Here is a 19,860-nt window from a genome sequence, read left to right as displayed (position 1 = left end):
GGCACAGTGCCTAGCGTGGCGCAGCAGAGGAAGGAAGAAGAGTATGGCGTGTGTTTGCAATAGGGGAAAACTGGAGACCGCCGCCATCCCACGGAGAGGGCGTGGGAGTGGCTGTGGCTGGAGGCCAGTGCGCAGAACGAGGTGGCTGGAGGAGGAGCCGGGGACAATGTCCAGGACAGGAGCAGGCAAACAGTGTCCAAGGTGGATGGAAAAAGACAAGGATGATTCGTCATCACAGACCTTAGTAATGGTGGCAAGCTCGTGTGTCACCTCTCCCACGTGCCGGCTCTGTCCCAAGTCCCAGAATGTGTTTGCACATGAACTCCCGGAGCCTCGCTCTGCCAGGAGGTGGGTGCCGTGCTCCCCCCTTTTCGGGCGGCGGGACCAAGGCGCCGAGCGGCCAGGTGAGCTTGCCTACAGTCACAGGACTAGGAAGAGGCAGAGCTCAGATTCCAGCCCAGGCCCGCGGGCTCCCATCCACTCACTCTCTTAACCACTTCTTCCCTGCCATTTATGTAACAAGAGAAAGCAGGAGCCCAGAACGACACCCCACAAGCCCCTCGATTTGTATAGAAACACGCAGAACACGGAGCCCAGGGGCTTCTGTGCCAAAGTGGCAAAGCACCTGAGTTGTGCTTGGCAGGGCCTTGGGTCCCACGCTTTCGACGCCAGAACCGAGTTCCCACGGCATGTGCAGACGACGTGAAATCCACGCTGCGGTGACACTGTAAAGCGGAGTCGTGGCCACCCAGCCCGTGAGAGACTCACGGCAGCTTCCAGAAAGGAGCTATTGACTCCAAAGAGCCCGGCGCAGGAAGCCGCCCCCCACCCACCCCGACCAACAAATAGGCTGTTCCAGACTTGAGTGTTTGCTTTTAAAAAAGTTTATTACTTTCATAGTGATTTATTTTTAAAAGACGATAAAACTCATTTTCTTCCAGTAGAAAAGAGACAGAGGCCCCAGAGACCAGAAGCTGCAGGCGGAGAGGTCTCCCACCGGCCCAGACCCCAGGCTGGCCGGGCCCAGAACTCCCCACTTCTGGCCCGGCACCTCGGAGAGGAGGGCCCTTACCAGGGGCTGCTCTGGGCAGAGCCTCCCACCACCCCAGCCAGGGAGTGGCCGGTTCAGTATACAGGTGGGTGTCAGTTTGGCTGCAGGGAAGGGGCCCTAGAGTCCTGCGGGGGCTGGAGAGACAGCTGGGCAGCCTCACGGCATCTCTTCCTTGAGCTGGTTTCTGAGGCCCGTGGAAGGGGCTGCGCCCCAGCCCGGGAGGTTACAGAGAGGCGGAAGCTCCGGGTCGGGCTGGGCCCTGAACCCGCAGCCCCTGCTCACTGGCTTTGGCAGAAGAAGCCTGCGCACCCGGGGCCGGCTTTCTGCCCCTCCCGGGGAAGCTCTGCCCTGCTGGGTGAGCGCCCAAGCGGGGACTGCAGTGTCTCCAAACTGATGGAGTGGCTGCTGGGGACAGGTGGCCCCATGGCTGAAGGGGCTTGCCCCAGAGAGAGGACCCAAGGCCCAGAGGCCTGTGGGTGCCTCGGAGAGAAGGTTCCGGAACAGTCCCCATTGGCGAGCCTCTTTCCTTGATTCCCCTCGGCAGCATCTCCATCCCTGAGTGTGTGTGTACACCTGCGCACGCGTGTGCTTACACGAGCTGGGGGCGTGTGCAGCATGCGGGTGTGTGTGTGTGTGTGTGAGGCACCTGGGCAGCTCAGACTGTGGGACAGGCAGGCTGTCCGATGAGGGGGTCCTGAAGAAGCGGGGTGGAGGGGCTGGGGAGCTGGTCTGGCGGAGCGGCGGGGCCGGGCTGGTCCTCGGCATCTTCGGGACCCTGTGGAGAAAGGGGGGCTGGGTCGCCACGCCCGCCACTGGGCCTCCCCAGCCCCGGCCCCACCCTGCTTCCTGCCCCCAGGTCCTCTGGAAAGCCCCTGGCTCTCCCGGTCCATCCAGCTCGAGACGAGAAGAGCCAGAGTGGCCTCCGGAGGGGCTCCCACTGCCCTCGCCTTATTTTAGAGATGGGAGACGGAGGCCGAAGGGACCTGCCTAACCCCACGAGAAGGGCAGAGCAAGGCACAGGGCTGCCCACACAGCACAACCCCCTGGATGCCCGTCAAGAGGAGAAGGCGTTTCTAGAACAGTCACGAGATGGCCCTCGACCCAGACAGCTGTCCCGGAGGGAACGCAGCGTCAGGGGAGGCCAGCCGCAGAGTGACGCCCGTGCGGTGACGCCAGCCCCTGAGACAGGCTGGAACAGGACAAAAGACGAACATTCCCGTCACCGTTAGAAGTGTTGGCAGTGCCGCCGAGTCCGGGCGAGAGGGGCCTCAGGTGTTGTAATTTATTTGGTTTACATTAAAAATTTTTTTCTCAACCTAAAAAAACTGAAGATAAGAACTGGGGCAACTCTTCATCCCCTAAGCCCGCAGCCCTCCTTCCCCAGCAGCTGTGCTGGGAGACCCCTGAACGTTCCGCCCCGCTGTGCCTCTCCACGGGGGCCCTGCACCCCGCCGTGGGCAGGACAGAGGGAGGCCGCACTCCCGGCCCCCTGCCTCCAGGACGGACCCCAGGCTTCCGGGATTGAGCCCCACTCAGCCGGGGCAGGGAGGGAGGGCGTGACACACACCGCCCCACAGAGGCAGCGCGGGACACCCAGGGGTGGCCAGCATCTCAGTCCCATGGGCCCGAAGAGCCTGCTGTTTCCCAAGCAGCCCACTCACAAACCCCTAGGGAGCTGGGAGGCGAAGTGGGCTCCTCCTTCTGCCCCCTTTGGCTTGTGTTTCGGGGGGGAACCGGGGCTGGGAATGGGACAGAGGCGAAGGGGCAGGTGAGCAAGGGGCAGGAGCCTGTGCCGAGGGCTGTCTGGGCTGCTGCCGCCCGAGGGCTGCACTGTGTGCCCGCAGCACCCTGCCCCCAGGCACTGCGTCCACCCAGACCAGCTGTCCTTTTCTCACTCACGTGAAACAGCCCCTCTGGGCTGGTTAAGGTGCACTTCCTGGCTGTTCCCAAGCAAGGCAGCCCCGCAGGCCACCCCCACGCCCAGGTGCAGGGCCTCCCCAGCCACCGGCCAGGACTCAAAGCCACCCTGCAGAGGCCCCAGGTACCCCAAAGCACCGGCCACTTCCAGGCGCCTGGCCCCCACACCCAAAGCCCCAAGTACACGTGACTGGGGGGGACTGGGCGTCATCTGCAGGGAGGCTGAGCCGCCTTCCAGGCGGCGGGGCAGTGCAACCTCTGCAAGTCAAAAACTGCCCTGGCAACTTGAGAATTGGGTCCTGCCAAAGAAAGAGAAGACCGGGCAGAGTTTTTGTTTAGGAAGCGAGGGGCTGGCAGACATCCTGGCTCTGTCCAGGGCGTGAGGCTCTGGCCTCACAGCCCCCCCCTCCCCGTGCAGTAAAGTCGGAGTCCCCCCACCTCAGCCCGATGCCACCGCCCCTGCGCCCCAAGAGCACTACGCAAGTTTCTGCAGGAGGGAGTCGTAGTGGGAAGGGGTCGGGGTGCCACTGAAGCCAAAGTGCCCACAAGGAGGTGTCCCAGAGGACTTCTCGAGAGAGGAAGGAAGAGGGGCCGGGCTGCGTCTCTGGCTAGAATGTGGTTGGGCCCCGCCCCCTTATTCCCAGATTGCAAGAGGAGCCCCCATTGGGGGGTTGGGGGGGCACAGGCGTCCCTCCTCCTTCCCCCTGCTTCCCTTGCTCCCCCAACCCCTTGCACGACTGCAGCTCCTGCCAACACAAACGCCTCGCGCCCACCACTTGGCATTTTGTATTTCATTTCTTCTCCAGTCCCGGTAGACCAGCGCCCTGGAGGTGGCCAGCTGGCCCTGAGGACCAGGGTGTCGCCTGGCCGCAGCTCCATGCTCCGCCCTCCTGAGACCTCAGACTGGATGGCCCTCGGCCCAGGAAGAGGGCTCCCCACGGCAGCTGGCTGCTCCCCCCGCCCCCAGGGCGCCAGGTGAAACCGGGGCACCCAGCATGGTTTCATGTTCAGGGTCATGCTGTGGAGCAGGCTCTCGGGGCGAGCGTGTCTTGTCAACTGCGTGGTACACACTTGTCCTGAAAACCACCGTTGACCTGAGACTCAGATTTAACTGGGCAACCTCTCACGGCTATTTCTTCATTTCTGTGTGTGCATATGACTACATTGCTCCATCTGGCGGTCCTACCGTCAGGCCGAGTCCTGGACATTCGGCTGGTGCTCAAGGGAGGCCCGAATTCTCTACGCTTGGCCAGCGCCCCCGGTCTCATGCAGACCCCTCTTCACCAGCCTCCCCTCAGGGGTCCGCAGAATTGCGGGCTCCCGGGCCCCTTCTGGATTTTATACCAGGAGGCGTCTAGAAGGAGCCGCGTGATTAGCAAGCCTCCCCGGAGAAGGCGGCAGCCCCAGAGCCGGGAGCAGCAGCCGGCCAAACCCCGGACCCTGCAGCCTGCAGGTCAGACACCAGCCCCCAGGACACTGGGCGTCCTGGAGGGAAGAGGCGGCCCTGAGAACAAAAGGTACAGGTAGGCATGTCTCCGCCTCTGGTCGGTCCACAGTCCCGGCGACGCTCCGGCTGCAGAAGTACGTGTGTTTTGGGGCGGCTGGGGTCCTTCTCTACTCACTACGGGTGGGGGGCGGGGGGTGGGGCGTTGTTACCTGGTACCCACCTACAGTCTTGCTTCTTGCAGCACCGTGCCCTTGGCGGCTGGGGTCATCAGGGATTCAGAATAAACCTGCACGGTCTCCTTATCCTTTGAGCCCTTTTTATTACTATTCCAAAATAAATAGCATCTCTCCTAGAAGACAACCAAGCTAATTTATAGTCGGCGTTGCAGCCACGGGGAAACCGTGTCACGCGGTTCTTGGGTTTTCGGGAGCACCGGGGAGGGTGCAGAATTCTTGAGTCCAACACCACTAACCACGGGGACGGGGGTGCTGCAATGTGGGGGCCGAAGCTGCCCGTCACCAGAGACAGAAACAGCGGCACCTTCAGGACACGGGCCTGGCCGGACGGGCAGGCCGGGCTGAAGAGAGTGCGCCCACTGGACAGTTTAGGGATCCAGTGGTCGGACTGGCCAGAAATCAGCGGGGGGGGGGGGGGGGGGGAAGGGTGTCATTTTAAATCAACCAGAAACAGATGTTTCTGTTAAAAAAACGATTGGTTCTTTGCAAAGCATGACTTGAGAAGCAAAATGTCTCCAAAAAGAAATTAAACTACACTGAGTTGTCCAGCATGAGATGTTTTCCCCCCCAATCAGGACAAAGGCCTGGAACCTTTAAGGCCTTTAAACCCCAGCAAAGCTGAAACTTACAAAATGGGATACATTTTCATTAAGGGACCTCCACTGAGACCTGCAGAAACCCACCAGCGGAAACCCACCCCGGAGGCAGAGGCAGCCGTGGGCTGGGCGCTCTGGCTTCCGGTCCCTCCCACCCTCTCAGCATAATTTCTGTCGAGAAACCATAGGGAATTCCCTTCTGCTCACTGGAGTGACAGCCCCGCTCAGCCTGGCCGGGAGGAGGGAGGGGAGTCTGAAGGCCATGGAAGGGCCTGAGGACTCAGGCGAAGGGCCTGGATGGGAAGGTTTCTCCCGGTGAGTAAGCGAGCGAGCGAGCTGCCCCCAGAGACAGAAGGAAGAAAGAGTTGTCGCAAAGCCGTGACAGAAAGCAGGCGTGGCAGAGGGCTGGGGGGCGGGGTGGGGAGCTGGGGCCGAGTGGGTAGCACCCCACCCCCAAGACCTTGGCCTGGGGCCCCAGGACAAGGTGGGAGCCCCCAAGGTGGCTTCTGGTGCATGGATCTCAAATGGCTTCTCAAGACTCCCTGTGACTGAGCAGTTTCCCCCCCCCCCCCACCCTCCACAGTGTCCCTGGAGCCCCGCCGTCACAGGTCTGTCACCGTGTGACAGCAGGAACTGCTTCCCGTCGGCCTTGCCCCTGGGCTCCAGGTTCACGTTCTGGCCATGGCTGAACCCCCCAGACCGTGCATGGTGCCTCGGAAAAAGTCCGCCGCTCAGCCCCCCAGTGGGCGTGGCTCAGTGGGTCCGGTGTTGTCCGGCAAAGTAAAAGGCACAGGCCTGGGTTGCGGGTTTGATCCCTGGTTGGGACGTGTTCAAGAGACAACCGATTGGCCTTTCTCTCTCACCTTGGTGTGTCTTCCTCTCTTTCTCCTTCCCTTCCCCTCTCTCCAAAAAATAACTTTGAAAACAGTCATGAATGGGAGGATGCACAGCATCAAGAACGGGTATTGTCACTGCCTCTTCCTGCCACTAGGGGGGGCTGCCTTCCTCTCCAGCTACACTTCCCTCCAAAAATAAGCTGTGCCCACCGGGTCTGAGCCACTGCCCCTCACTCACACCCCTCGCTCACCCGGGGCTCCTCACTGGCCCCTGCTTCTGCCCCTCACACAGCAGCTGACAAAGCCTCCAGTATCTTCCTGTCCCCCGGGAATCGGTTCCAACTGCCGGCCCTGTGTGACCTGGCCCTGCCCTGCCCCCTCTCAAACGCCAGCCACCTCACTGCCACCCAGCCGCCATGGCCCTGCGGGGTCACTTCCGAATGCCCCATCGTCCCTGCCCCAGGGCGCTGGCACTGGCCCTTCCTTCCTGTGGGGAATGCGTCCTGCGTGGGAGCTCAAATTCTGCCTCTCCCCACACTCTCTCTGCAGTTGTCCTTTGCCCCCTTGGACACCGGGCTGCCCGGTCTGGGAGCCAGGGTGGCTGTGGGGGGCCTTCGAAAGGGGCAGGTCCGACTCCGGACCCACCGCAAGAGTAAAGTGATTTCAAAGGCCAATTCCAAAGACCTGACACGGGGAAAAATTACAAAAATTAATATTCTACCTTTATAGTGATTGCATGTTAGAATGGTCCTATTTTGGGTATGCTCTAATGGAATAAAACACGCTTAAAATGGATTTTTTTACTTTGCGTTTTCTTACTTAGAAAACTTAAATTTACCACCAGGCACGTGGCTCGGGCTTGCTCCTGCTGGACAGCCCCTCACGTTTTCTATCGTCTTTCTTGTGTGTTTACCTGGCCTTTGTCTCCCCACCTGGAACGCAAGCCCCGCCCCCCGCCACTGAGTGCCTGCCCCTGACAGAGCCTGGCACCCGCGGGTGCGGACTCCACGAACAAGCCACTTGAGCACCAGTTCTCATCACCCGAAACCCAGAGGCAGCCCCTCTGGGGGAGGGTCCCCAGGCCTCCCAGAACACGCAGAGAAGTGGCCATGCAGGACGCAGGAGGAGCAAGGACCCAGCGACAGTTCCCCTGATCCGGCAGAGACCCGGACGCTGCCCGGGGCAGGCTCCAGGCTGTGGGCTCTGCCAGGACCGTGGGAAGGTACGACCGGTCCATCCCACTCAAGCCCCTCTCTCCCCCAGCAGGCAAGCACTGGTCCACCCGGCCCCGGCCATGCTCCAGCCACCACTTACATGGCTCCGGATTTGGTAGATGACAGGGACGAGTAGCAGGACGACCCCCAGGGCGAGAAGGACGTACTGGGCGTAGTGCATCACCTTGGGCAACAGCACCAGCTGGGTGTAGAATGTCTGAAGTGTCTTACCCTCCATGGCTCCACTCTGGGGAGGGAGGAGGACAGGCACATGGGCTGGGGCCACACACAGTTGCCCCCGCACCCTTCCCCACCCCAGCCTGCAGGCGGTCTATTTCCTCCAGGGCCACACCAAGAGACTACATTTCCCAGACTTCCTTGCAGTTGGCAGGGTCATGTGATCACATTCTGGCCAATGGAAAGCAGGCACAGTAATACTACAACCTTCACACCTGGCCAACCTGCCCCTGGAATTCCCTCCACTGCTTTCCCCACCCACGGAACAGGGGTGGATTCTGAGAGTCTTGAGGGGGCCAGCTGCCCAGGATGGAAGGAGCGAGGCCGACCCCGAGTGGCTGCATGGAGCAGAGCCCTGCCTCCCACCAGCCCACACCAGACTGCACTGAGCACTTGACATTTGGAGGCTGCCTGGTCCGGCTCCCCCCAGTTTAAAATGCAGAAGTAACCCTGAAAGCCGGGAGAAGAGAAATTTCATGTGAAAAGCTGACACCCTAAAAATCGACTTCCCTAGTCTTGGGAGAAGTGGTCACACTACCATCAAAACACTACCCCCAGGGCTTCGTCCTCCCTGAGTCAGGCCGTCCTTTCCACTCAGGGGGGTGGACGATGTGCTTTCAGAGCAGAAAGCTTCCCCTGCAGTGTTTCAGGTCATGCGGTCCAGCTCCCCGGCCCAGCCCCCGCCTCCAAGGACGGCCCCCAGCCTCCGATGCCCCCACGGGCTCCCCACTGAGGTACCACCGGCCACGCCCAGGGGAGCCCAGCACAGGAACAGCGAGGTGGCCTTACCTCCTCAAACCACATCATCGGCAAGACCACTGGCGCGATCTTCCCGGTTTGCCTGGAAATAAGGGAGGCAAAGCCAGTGAGAGGTTTGGTCCGGGTGTTCAGCGGGCAGGCATGGCCGTGCTGTCCCAGGCTCCAGGGGCAGGTGGGCTTGGACAGCAAGGGCGCCGTCAGCGCAGGCTGGAGGCACAGGTATTTCCTGGCAGGGAGCAACATGACAACCCGACAAGACCTTTTTCAGTTGAAAACTCCCCCCACAGGGGGAGGGCTGCCTGTGACCTGGCCGACAGCCACTGGCTCCTGCTGGAAGCAGAATGGCAGCTTCCTGGGGATGACCACACGCCCAGCTGACAGACATCGTGGTTTAGGCTGACAGCTGCTGTCCTTCAGTGGGTCGGGGTTCGGGGACCTGCTGGGTAGAGGGGCCTGGTGCTGAGTCTCTCGTGGGCTTCCCTGGGACAGCACTTCACACTCGTCATCTCAACGTGCTGCTGTGAGTTTAGTGAGGCCTGCGTGGCTCCCCGGGGGGCGGGGCCCGCACCCGGTTCTCCCGCCTCCCCCAGGGGGGCCTCCTCCTTGGCCGATTTTGCTTTGGATCCTTTCACTGGAGTAAATTACAGCCGTGAGAACAACCCCGTGCTGGGTCCTGTGACCTTCCCAGCTGATCCTCGAGCCTGAGCTTGGTTTCAGGGACCAGACATAGCCACTCACTAGCTTGCTGTGTGACCTCAGGCAGCTGCCTGCTTTCTCTGTGCCTCCTCTTCACAGGGCTCACGTGAGGCCTGAATAACATGAGTGATGTGCTTAGGAAAATGCCCAGCGATGTAAAAAGTGCTCTGAGTCCATCGTGATTGCTGCTATGAAATGCCACAGTGGGCACGACTATTGCAGCCTCCTCACTGCTGGTGGGCACCACTGTCCGAAGGGGGATGGAGCTGGCTCGGGAGCCAGGGGCTGCACACAGCTCGGAGAACCAAACCCTCGCCACGACTCTCCGACGGCTCTCGGGCCACCCCCAGTTAAGGAGAGGTTCATGCTGGGCAGTGAACTCACACGGCGTCGCCCATGGGGAGAGCTCAGAGCACGCTCTGGAAACAGACTTTAGTCTCTTTTATCTGCATTTGCAAAAGTTGCTGTGAGTTCAATGCAAGTGGTATCTTATCTCCAGACAGAGCTCCTGCGAGCAAACAGCACAGAAGTCCCTGGCAACTCAGGGGAGCCCTGCTTCTGGGCGGCTGTGTCCCCAGACCTTCCCCAGGCCTGTTCCTCATCTGCCCTGCAGGTGGCGACAAGCGCCGAGGTGGAGGCTGGCTCTCCTGAAACCTGCGCTGGAGCCAGGACCTGGAAGCCCAGGAAGGTTGGAGGAGCAGCTCCAGGCCCGGGAAAGAAAGAATCCAGCTTCCCAGGGGTGTTAGACCCCTGGGGAGGGATTTGAACAGGAGGGAGCTCGTGTTAAAAATCCCGATTTTGAAAAATGCAGTTGAAAATGCACAGGATGGGACCCCACTGGGCCCCGTGCCCTGGTGCCGGGCAGGGCTGGCCCTCGGCCCCATCCCCACCCAGGCTGCCCTCTGTTCCGTCACATGGCTGCCCCGGCGCATCTGAGCTACCAGACAGGGCGACGGGCTGGTGGCACCCTTGGCAGCCCACACCCGCCCCCCCAGAACGAACCCTCTGAGCAGCCTCCAGAGGCAAATGAAAAGCCAGGTGGGGCCGAAGAGGCGGGGGCTGGTCATTCCCTGCTGCTGCTCCCAGCCACCTGCTTTTCTCTCCAGCTGAGAGGCGGCTCACCCAGCGGCCCCGAGGCCCACATTCCTGCAGCCCAGGAATCTCTCTGCGGGTCTTTTCAAGGAGACTATTTCAAATATGCTGACAAGTACAGATGCCGACAGGCAATGACCCCGCGTGTACTCCCCGCTCAGCTCCGTCAGGACGCAGAGTTCTGACACACCGTGGCGAGGACATGGAGCCGGGACCTCCTCCGTGACCGAGGGGAAGGTCCACGGTGTGGCCTCGCGGGAAAGAGCCTGGCAGGCCCTCGACTGTTAAACTCAGGGTGACCGTCTGAGTCAGCAGTGCTGCTCCTGAGGGGCCAACCCAGGAAAATGGGGACACCCGCCACAGAGAGACCAACCCGTGAACAGCCGGAGCAGCACGGGTCACCGCGGCCGAAAAACAGACACAGCCCAAACGTCCATTGGCCGATAAGTGAAATGTGGTCTGTCCAGACCACGGAATGTGACTCAGCCAGAAGGCACAGGGCCCTGGTACCCGCTGCGATGTGGGTGACCTTTGGGAACATGACGCTGGGTGACAGACGCCAGACGCAAAAGGCCACGTGTTGTAGGATTCCGTTTGTAGGAAATGTAAGAAGAGACAAATCTATGGAGACGGAAGTAGATCGGTGGTGGCCTGGGGCTGAGGGAAATGGAGGGTGACTGCTAATGTGTTTGGGGTGTTTTGGGTGGGGGAAGGTTGATGAAGATGTTCTAAGATCATGGTGGGCCCTGGTTGGTGTGGCTCAAGGGGTTGAGTGCTGGCCTGTGAACCAAAAGGTTGAGGGTTCGATTCCCAGTCAGGGCACATGCCTGGGTTGCAGGCCAGTTCCCAGCAGGGGACACATGAGAGGCAACAACCAAACATTGATGTTTCTCTCCCTCTCTTCTTCCCCCTAAAGATAAATAAATAAAATCTTTAAATAAATAAAATAAAATAAAAGTGCGGTGATGGTTGCACAGTTCTGTGAATATACTAGTTACTGAATTGTATACCCTTAAAGGGTGGGCTTTATAATATATGAATTAAAGCTTCATAAATGTACTATTAAATATTTTTTTAAATCAGTGCTTAAAAAATTCTTCCTGCCACATGAATCGTCACCGTGAAGACCGCTGTCTGGTAAGTTTCCGTTGTCAAACGCGCAGTTTTCCGGGGTTTCGTCGTCGCCACTCTGTTCTCTGTTGAGTGGCAAACGGCTTGGATGGGCCGTTCTGCCTGAACTGGGGGACCGACGGTGAGAGAGCAAGGGGTCTGGGGGCAGCGAGGTCAGGATGCAGGTGCTGCCGGGAGGGCCCCCCGCCCCTGCCCCCGCCCCCGGGCCCCACTCACCCGATGCCTTTGACGGATTTGACGTACAGGCTGAGCTGCAGCTTCACCGAGCAGTTCATGGGGATCCCCGTGACCTGCGGCAACGCACACAGTGAGGGCCCGGCCTCCCCGTCCGCCCCGGTGGGGGAGGGACGTCCCAGCTCCAATGCCTCCTCTCTGCAGGGGAAGGTGGGGGCGGGGAGCCTCCTCCTCCCTCTGGACCCTAAAAGGTAAATAAATTCAAGCCCCTCCAGAGAACAAACCTCTGCCCTGACGGAAAAACCCGAATCCCTCCGCCTGCCCTCTGGGGCGCTCCTTCCCCGAACTCAGAAAGACATTTTCACCGCACCCCCCACCCCCCATGAAACAGCAGAGAGCCGCGGGCGCAGACAGCCCGGCTCCTCTCGGTGCCACAAGTCCCAACCATCTGGGCCCAGGGACACAGCTTCCTCCGGTCTGTTTGTGCAGGGCGCCTTCTTGTTATGGGGAATTTTTACATTTCTGGTTGTGCCCGGGATAGAGAGCGCGGCCTTTGTGCAGAATCTATTTTTCTTAAACGAGACGTGTTTTAAAAATAATAAGTAAGTGGTGATAATGAGTCCGTGGCAGGCACGCACGACGGCCCCAAGTCAGGAGAGGCTTCTGGAACGAGGCCAGGGAAGTGCGGTGGGAAGGAAGCCAGGTTTGGGTCAGGGGACCACGACCGGGCTTCTCAGATCAGACTGCTGGGTGGAGACACCCTGCCCACCTCCCAGAGGGTCTGCAGGAGCCACCATGGGGCCTTGAATGGCCGTGTCATTGTCACCTTCCCCAGGGGGAAGGCCGGTGTTCTGACCACCGCCAGGGCCCGGGTGGCCCAGAGGAGCAGGTCAGAGGTCAGGCTGCCGTGACCGGGGGAGTTTGAACTTAAGAGCCTGGTGGGATAGGAGGGAGACCACCCTGCGCAGGAGTCAGCTCAGCAGGCCAAGCTGCTCTCCCTGCAGGGGGCGCTGGCCCGCCAGCCCATGACCGGAGTCCAGGACCGGATCTTGGGAGGTCTCCCGAGTACCCGCCACCCCTGCCAGGTCCCTGACGGGTAAGAGGGGCTTTCTGTGGGGGGCCGTTCAGGCTGACACCTGCTGTCCTTTGGGAGGGGGACTGGGGTTCGGGGACCTGCTGGGCAGAGAGGGCCTCCGTGACTGGGCTCAGTGTCCTCCTGCCGGACCTGAGTGCCACCTGACTGATGACACCCTGAGTCCTGGGAGCTCTCCCGGCCATCACTGAACGGGGGGTGGCCTTGTGGGCCACCCTCCTGCGGTCACTCTCTACGACAGACTGCACCCTGAGTCTCCACTCGGGCCCTCCCTCCGGTCCTCGGCGGGCCCACAGCTCCCACACCTCAGGGGGGAGGGACTCGGACCTGCAGCCGGGTGCCGCCCACGCCCATCCTGCCCAGGGCTCAGGAGAAGCTTCCAGAGACATTCTGTTTGGGGGCTAAGGCCTAACAGGCAGTGCCCTCCCACAGTGTCCAAACAACAGAAGGGGAAATGACACTTCCTCCTCCCCCCACCCCCCCTTTAATCTGCACTGACGGGAGAGGGTGGGGTGAGCAGCTGGGAGTCTCTCTCAGGGCCCTCACTGCCATTTTCCCAGCATGGGGGAGGGGGTGGGGGAGGAAAGCCACACACTGAAGTGAAAGTCCCTGGTGAGGATGGGCCGAGAGACCGCAGCTCCCAGGAGCAGCAGAGACTGGCTGTAGGGAGCCGAGAGAGAGGCTCCTCAGAGCTGCTTACAGTTCGGGGTGGGGCCTGGGCAGAAGGGGCAAGGGATGAGAAGTCCAAATGGCAGCTACAGAATAGTCCCGGGAACACAGAGTCCGGCCTGGGGGACCTAGTCCACGATGCTGTACTGACCACCAATGTCACCTCCACGAACTAACAGTGACCAAGGCCACAGGCACTGCAGGAGAATGCAGGACGCCGTGGCGTGGCGCTGGAAGAGCCGTGTTTGAATCAGCTCTGCCCCTCGCTCACCCCCATCAGTACCAAAGCCACACTCGCCGAGGCTCCAGGGCCCACCCTGTGCTGACTGCGAGAGTCCCCGACGCACAGGAGCCCCCTCCGGAGCCGCGGATCTGGTCTGCTGGCGGTGCCGCTCAGCCTACCCAGATGGCAGTCCCCTGCCCCGCTCCCCGGGACTTGGGAGTGGCTGTGCCCCCCAGACCACTACCAAGCTCAGCAAGTCGATGTGTGTGGGAGTACCCGGCTGGTGCCTGGGTCACAGCGGGCCCGCAACACACAGGTGCCCAATGAGAAGGGTCTGCAGCCACGGCTGACTTCGCCAGCCTGGGCTTTTGGAGAGAGAGGATCGAGAGAGAGACAGAGAGAGAAAGAGAACTGCCAGGGGCCAGCAGGCGGAGTCTGTGGCTAAGAAGCACCGGGCAGAAGAGCTTCAGAAAAGTCCTGTGGGGGCGACTGCGAGTCCACACAGGAGACAGAAGGCCCCCAAAGGTTTAAATCTGTGGTAGATGCCCCCAAGTCCAAGTGGGCACATTCTACAGGAAACAGATGCTGAGAGAAGAGGCAATGGCCCAGGACACTGCCACCGGAGGGCCACTGCGCAGGTGTGACACCCTCCTGTCCCCCTCCCCCCCATTTATCTGCAAGACACTCTAGAATCTTCTTGGTACTTCAAAATCTTTATGGTACGTTGGCGTAGCCAGAAGGCTGCTCCAGATAATTTGCAAGCTGATAACGCCTAATTAATTTACTGTCTTATGGTCCTTTTATAGTCGTGAGTTCGTAATAAGGAGATAATAAAGTTCTTGAACTATGGAATCAGGGCAAAGTAGGGACCTTTGATGGTTTGATATTCTAGAAGCTCTCAAAGCCAAAGAGAGCGAGGCTTCCCATCACCCCCTCCCCAAGCTGGGAGGGACGTGGGGACCACTGTGCACCGGCCAGAACGCCACCCCGCAGGCTGACGGGCAGAGGCTCACCGGGTGGATGTCCAGGAACAGGGAGTGTTCTTTCTCGTTGGGGTGCAGGCCGAGCACCGCGTCTGCCAGGACCGGGTCGGCGTTGTAGAAGTGAGGGTGGGAGAGGAACAAGGGTGCATCTGGAAGGCAGAGGGCAAAGACGGGGCATCAGGCACTGGCACGTCCCGAGGCTTCACGCCAGGTCCGGAGCCAGACACAAGGACGGACGGACAGACGGTGAAACAGAGCCATACCTGCAGGGCACCCCCGGACAACGGCAAGACACAAGCAACAATGACTAGATCACCCCTTCATTCAGTGGGAAAAGCACCCCAGAGGCACCGGCACTGGAGCCCAGCAGGGGCCAAGCTCTGTGCCACGGGGATGGCAAGCCCCGAGCTGCGGACTCTGGCGAGGGAAGGATCGAGGAAGAGGAGACGGCCGAAGGTTGCCAGGCCAAGGTCAGGGCGTGGCACCCCAGGAGGAGGGGGTCGCAGAAGCAAATGCAGGAGGCGGGAAGTGCCTGTGGAGCGGGCGGTGGGCCGGGAGGAGGGGGGGCAGTTGAGGGAGTCTAGGGCACAAAGGCGAGTCAAGGCCGGACTGGAACTCGGGTGGGAGGAGGAGAACTTGATCATCCAGCCAAGCAGCCCAGGACGCCTTCCGCAGGCCACGCAGCGGCGGTCCCACAGGCTCGGGCGAGCACGCCTGCGGCCGAGTCCCCCTGACATGCATGGGAGGGGACAGGACACGCCTGCCTCGCTCTCACCTAGTAGCCGGTCTGCGGGACGGACACCAGTGTGGGTGGACAGGGACGGACTTGAGCCCCTGAGCGAGAAATTTACACCCAAAAATGGGAGGTCAAGCCTCTCCACCAACCCGAGGGGGGCAGACAGGGGCGCGTCCTCGTGAGCTCGGGACCGAGACAACCAGCTGAGTGACAGCGAGTTAGCCAGGGGAGGAGGGGGGAGGGGAGGAGAGGGCCTCTGCCCCCCCCCCCCGGGCCTGGCACAGGCACGTGGTAGAGCGCGGATGGCCAGGGCCTGGGCGGGGGGAGCGCGGTACTGCTCCCCAGGATGGGTCCTCATTTTGGGGTGTTGAGAGTGTCCTGGAACCAGACAGAGGTGGTGGCTGTACTAAAGGCCACTGACCTGTCCCCTTCAGCATGGTTAATCCGAGGCTATGCAAATTTCGCCTCAATGAGAAAAAAGAATGAGAGAAAAAAACAAACCCCCGAGGTCTCATTCCCGGACTCCCAGTGCCCGACGGCTGCCAGGCTGGTGTTCTGTTTGGCCGCCTCATGGGTCTGGGCCCCCTTCTGCTTTTCCTGGCACAGCCAAGCGCCGGGTGGAAATAAAAGCTGGGAATGTATGTATCTGTGTCTGACTTCACTTTTCCCAGGTCCTTCCACATCTGTCACCTTAACATTCCTCAATGTTAATTCCTTCATCCCAGCACCCAGAAGGGCCCTAAACTCCAGATAGATACACACACACACACACAATTGGCTTCTTTGAAGCAACAGCCAGTGCTTGGCTTCCACACGCAGCTGTATTTTAAGGTGGGGGCTGGAGGGGGGGGGCTTCATACCTGAGCCGTAACTGGCTAACACACACCCGCCACAATTAGAAAGTACTTTTAGGAAGAAGGACAATGGAGGCCAATAGACATCAGCTGTGCTAACCAGACACTGTGACCTGCACTAGGCTTTGACCTTGGACCGGCTGTCTCTCTATTAAAGAGACAGATGAGGGTCGGAGAGGTGTCTGAGCCCCCCAGCACTGCCCTCCTGGAGGTCATTAGAAAGGCAGAAAGGGAACAAAAAGTGGAAGTCCTCCTTCGCCACGGAGGTCACCATCGGGTAGAGCCGTCGGGTAGAGCCAGCTCCTTGCGCCTTTGACATCATCTCCAGCCGCCCCAGGAGATGATGTCTCTCGACTCGGAACACCCTGTTTCCCGTCTTCCCATCTCCACCATGAAAGGAGGCCGTCAAAGCAAACACCAGGACCCCATTGCCATAGGTGGCAAAACTTGGGGTCCTTGGTTTGGGAGGGGGTCACCCAGCCAGGTCCTTGAAGGTGGCGAATGTCAACCAGGGCCCTGGGCCACGCCTCCAAGGCTGGGGGGGGGGGGGAGACGGGGGCGGGGGGCTGGACCTGCTGTCGCCTGTCCTGGCTCCAGATGTTAAGGTCACGCACGTGGCTTTTTAGTAGCATGCATGCATTTCTTCTTATCTGATTTCCAAACAGACTGAAACCCTCCCAGGTTAAAAGTGCTAATTAATTTATTGCTCTTTGGCACAATTAACCAGCTCTATATCCATCATGATTACGAGGCTGTTGCGAAAGTCTCAGGCCCCTACGCAGCAGGGACGCCTGAAGAGCGTGAGTTCTCTGGGTCCAAGACTCTCTGGGGACCCGGAGAGGGAAACCCGGGGGTATTCCTCCAGAGAAAATGCCGGAGGAATGCGGAGCCGGGCAACACCAGAAGACACACTCAAGAACATTCCCAGCAGCACTATGACCACGTTAGAAAAACCGGGAACTCAGATGCCCGGGAACAGTGAAGGGGGCAAGGACACGGAGGCGTGTCCCCAGGGTGGGACGCTCCACAGCACCAAAGAGGCCGCCCACAGCACCCACAACAGTGGGGATGGACCCCGCCCATGGGACCGTGGCCGAAGGGGCCCGGACCACAGAGAAAGGGATACACTCTCAGGCCCCTTTCACATGGAGAGAGAGCGCGGGCAACTGGGAGGGGACGCGGGGCGTCTGGGGCTGCCCTCGTTCCGAGTGTCAGTCAAGGTGCTGTTTGGAATTTCAAGCTGTACATGCGGGCGGCGGACACTTGTCTGTACAGGTGCTTAGTTGAACTCGACCAGGAAAACGTCACTTGAAGGGCTTTCAATTCCCTAGAGCTTTTGAAGCTCTTTCGGCAGACGGGCTCAGGTGGTGCCGGTCGGACCGTGGGGGGTACGGGCAGGGAGGGCCTGCACCGGCGGGGAGGCCCCTGGAGCAGCGTCCTGGACAGTGACCGCGAGTCTGGAAGGTCCCTCGGGCGGCTCCAGGGAACGGCGTCCCACAGAGCTTCCCACGACGGTGAAACGCCCGTTTTCCGAGCCACCTGGTGCAGCCAGTGCGGCCCGGAAAATACGACCTTTGCAATTTTACTCTACTGCAGCCAGTCCCCATGTAAGCAGCCACGCAAGGCCAGTGGTGACCGCACCAGACAGTCTGGAGGGCGGGTCGTACTAGGGAAGCCGCAGTAGAATGGGGAGGCTGGCTGGAGAGGCCCGGACCGGAGCTCGGAGACCACGGTGGCCGGACCAGGAGGGGCGGGGGATGGGAGAGGAGGCAGAGTCCCCTGGGCTTGCTGGAACTGCCGGAGGAGAGGGGACAGGGCGCACAGCCAAGTGTCAAATCGAGTGACAGGCTGGCGCCTCGGGGACTGGCATGGGAAAGCACCAAGGAGGCCAGAGAACTTGGTCCGGCCCGACAGTGGCGCCCAGCCCAAGAGGACCCGCTGTCCCTCCCACCCAGCTGGGGCGAAGGGCCTTTGTTCTCGGGCCACATGCCAGGTGCAGGGGAGGTAGGACAGTGCCCTTCCCGAAAGCGTCTGCGTCCTAGTCCCCAAAACCCATGTGACCATGCGAGGTGACACGCAGCCCGGAGCAATCAGCCTGCTCCTTAGCGAGCCTGCCAATGGGGGCACGGCCCAGATGACCTGTTTGGGCCCAGCAGGACCTCCAGAGTCCTTGCACCCCAGAGGGCCAGAGAGGGGGACGGGTGTGACCTCAGGGGCGGGTCAGAGGCCTGATGGCAGACTTCTGGGCCACAGCACTGCCTGCGGTCGTGGCGTTGGCTCTAGGCCCCTGAGTTTGGGGGAATTTATCACTGATACACGCAGCTTATTTTTCTGCAAGTTGTCTTTCCGCTGCCCTCGTTGCCTGAGGCCTGGCGGGGTTATCCAGGATGAAGGTCACAGCAGACAGGCCGTCCCCACCCCCGAGTCCCCCCCCTCCCGTCACCGGGGCCCGATGACACGTACTGAACCTGCAGGTGCTGACGTTCTGGACCCCAGACTGCAGGCAGGGGCAGAAGCCCTCGTTGGGCGGGTAGACCGACCCGTTGGCAAACAAGGTGTCAGGGGCCTTGAAGCGGTAGATGGGGATTCCTTCGAACACCCCCGAGTCTTGGTAGATGAGCTTCATGGACCTGCAGGGGACAGACAAGGGGCAGGGTGACACTCCGAACTCAGCGGCTGTCACCAGGTCCTGCCGAGGGCCACCCACATGGAGCCTCTCTCCCCCACCGGCACCGCCACCCTTCCGGTCCCACAGGCCATCACGCTCCCCCTGAACTCGGCAGTTGCTTGAGTCCAATCTGCGTACGAGCTAGTGTCCTCACTGTGGCCCACAAGCCCCTGTGGGGTCCAGGCCCTGCCTGTCCTTTTCTGCGTCCCTCAGCCTCCTTGCACTTCCTCCAACACGCTCCCTCCTGCCCCCGGGCCTTTGCACCTGCCGCTCCTGGAACGCCTTTCCCTGCACCCCTCACACACCCTGCTGTGGCTCTCAAAGGCACATCCACACCGGAACTTGGACTAGAACCGCTCTGCTTACACTGGGTGTCCAGGGCACCACTCACCCCATGTGGCTCTGGCACCCCTGAAACTGGGGAGCTCCCATGGGGACACCCTGTTAGGGGCAAAATACATTCCGGGGTTCTGGGGTTTGGTACAGAAAGAAACGTAAAATATCTCTTCAGTAACATTTTACACGGTTCACACATCGAAATGATGGTGTTTCGCATATACTGGGGACAAACAAAACGTATCATGAAAATTAATGTCACCTGCCAACTAAAGAGTCACTGGTTCGAGTCCCAGTCAGGGCACATGCCTGGGTTACAGGCCAGGTCCCCAGGTGGGGACGAGCAAGAGGCAACCACACGCTGATGTTTCTCTCCCTCTCTTTCTCCTTCCCTTCCCTCTAAAAGTAAATAAATAAAATCTTTAAAAAATAAAAAACATAATTTCACCTATTTTGTGTTACCTTTATAATGCAGCCAGTAGTAAATTTAAAATCGAGCACGGGACTTGACCTAACATCTTTATGGGGTAGGCCCGGCTGAGCCCTCGGTGGCATTACACGGGTGCTAAGTTGCCTCGCTTTGATGGGTTACCAAAACGTCCTTGTTTTCAGAAAACACCCACCGCTGGCTGCCAGCACCCCACTTACTCTCACTCGGCCCAGGAACGATCTACCCTGAGAGGGAGACGGGGCAGTGAAGCCGCGGGGTGGGGGTGGGGGGAGGTAACTACACTTTCCTTGTCTTCCTCTAGGCTGCGACCCCTGCTCGTACAGGGGGAGCGCGCGGGTCAGCATCTCCTTCCGCCCTGACCTTCCCGGGGCACGTTGGCCAGAGTCCTCCCCCCCCAAACCCGCAGCCAGGGCACACAGCTCCCAAGGACGAGGGACCCGGCCCATCTCGTCACTGCCGTG

At 60.3% G+C, this 19,860-nt stretch overlaps 1 protein-coding gene across 3 annotated transcripts in view; it reads right to left on the bottom strand.

The window, feature by feature from the left end:
* Positions 1 to 866: 866 nt before the first annotated feature.
* SCARB1 (scavenger receptor class B member 1) overlaps positions 867 to 19,860 on the bottom strand; it is a 66,651-nt gene continuing 47,657 nt past the window's right edge. For 2 of the 3 annotated variants that reach the window (XM_053669597.1, XM_037160883.2), the window contains exons 7-13: positions 18,408 to 18,574; positions 14,385 to 14,503; positions 11,429 to 11,502; positions 8,324 to 8,375; positions 7,398 to 7,544; positions 4,636 to 4,764; positions 1,738 to 1,826 (exon numbers count right to left, since the gene is read on the bottom strand). In XM_053669597.1, the coding sequence (XP_053525572.1) occupies positions 4,636 to 4,764; positions 7,398 to 7,544; positions 8,324 to 8,375; positions 11,429 to 11,502; positions 14,385 to 14,503; positions 18,408 to 18,574 (688 nt within the window). In that variant the 3' untranslated portion in view covers positions 1,738 to 1,826. Of the gene's footprint in view, positions 1,827 to 4,635; positions 4,765 to 7,397; positions 7,545 to 8,323; positions 8,376 to 11,428; positions 11,503 to 14,384; positions 14,504 to 18,407; positions 18,575 to 19,860 lie in introns of all 3 variants that reach the window. The other variant, XM_037160884.2, reaches the window with a different exon arrangement.

The sequence above is a fragment of the Artibeus jamaicensis genome, unplaced genomic scaffold, assembly GCF_021234435.1.
Source record: "Artibeus jamaicensis isolate MK-2021 breed Jamaican fruit bat unplaced genomic scaffold, CSHL_Jam_final contig_525, whole genome shotgun sequence".
NCBI classification, from domain to species: domain Eukaryota; kingdom Metazoa; phylum Chordata; class Mammalia; order Chiroptera; family Phyllostomidae; genus Artibeus; species Artibeus jamaicensis.
The sequence above is the reverse complement of the archived record's forward strand: the minus strand, read 5'-3'. Positions and strand labels throughout refer to the sequence as shown.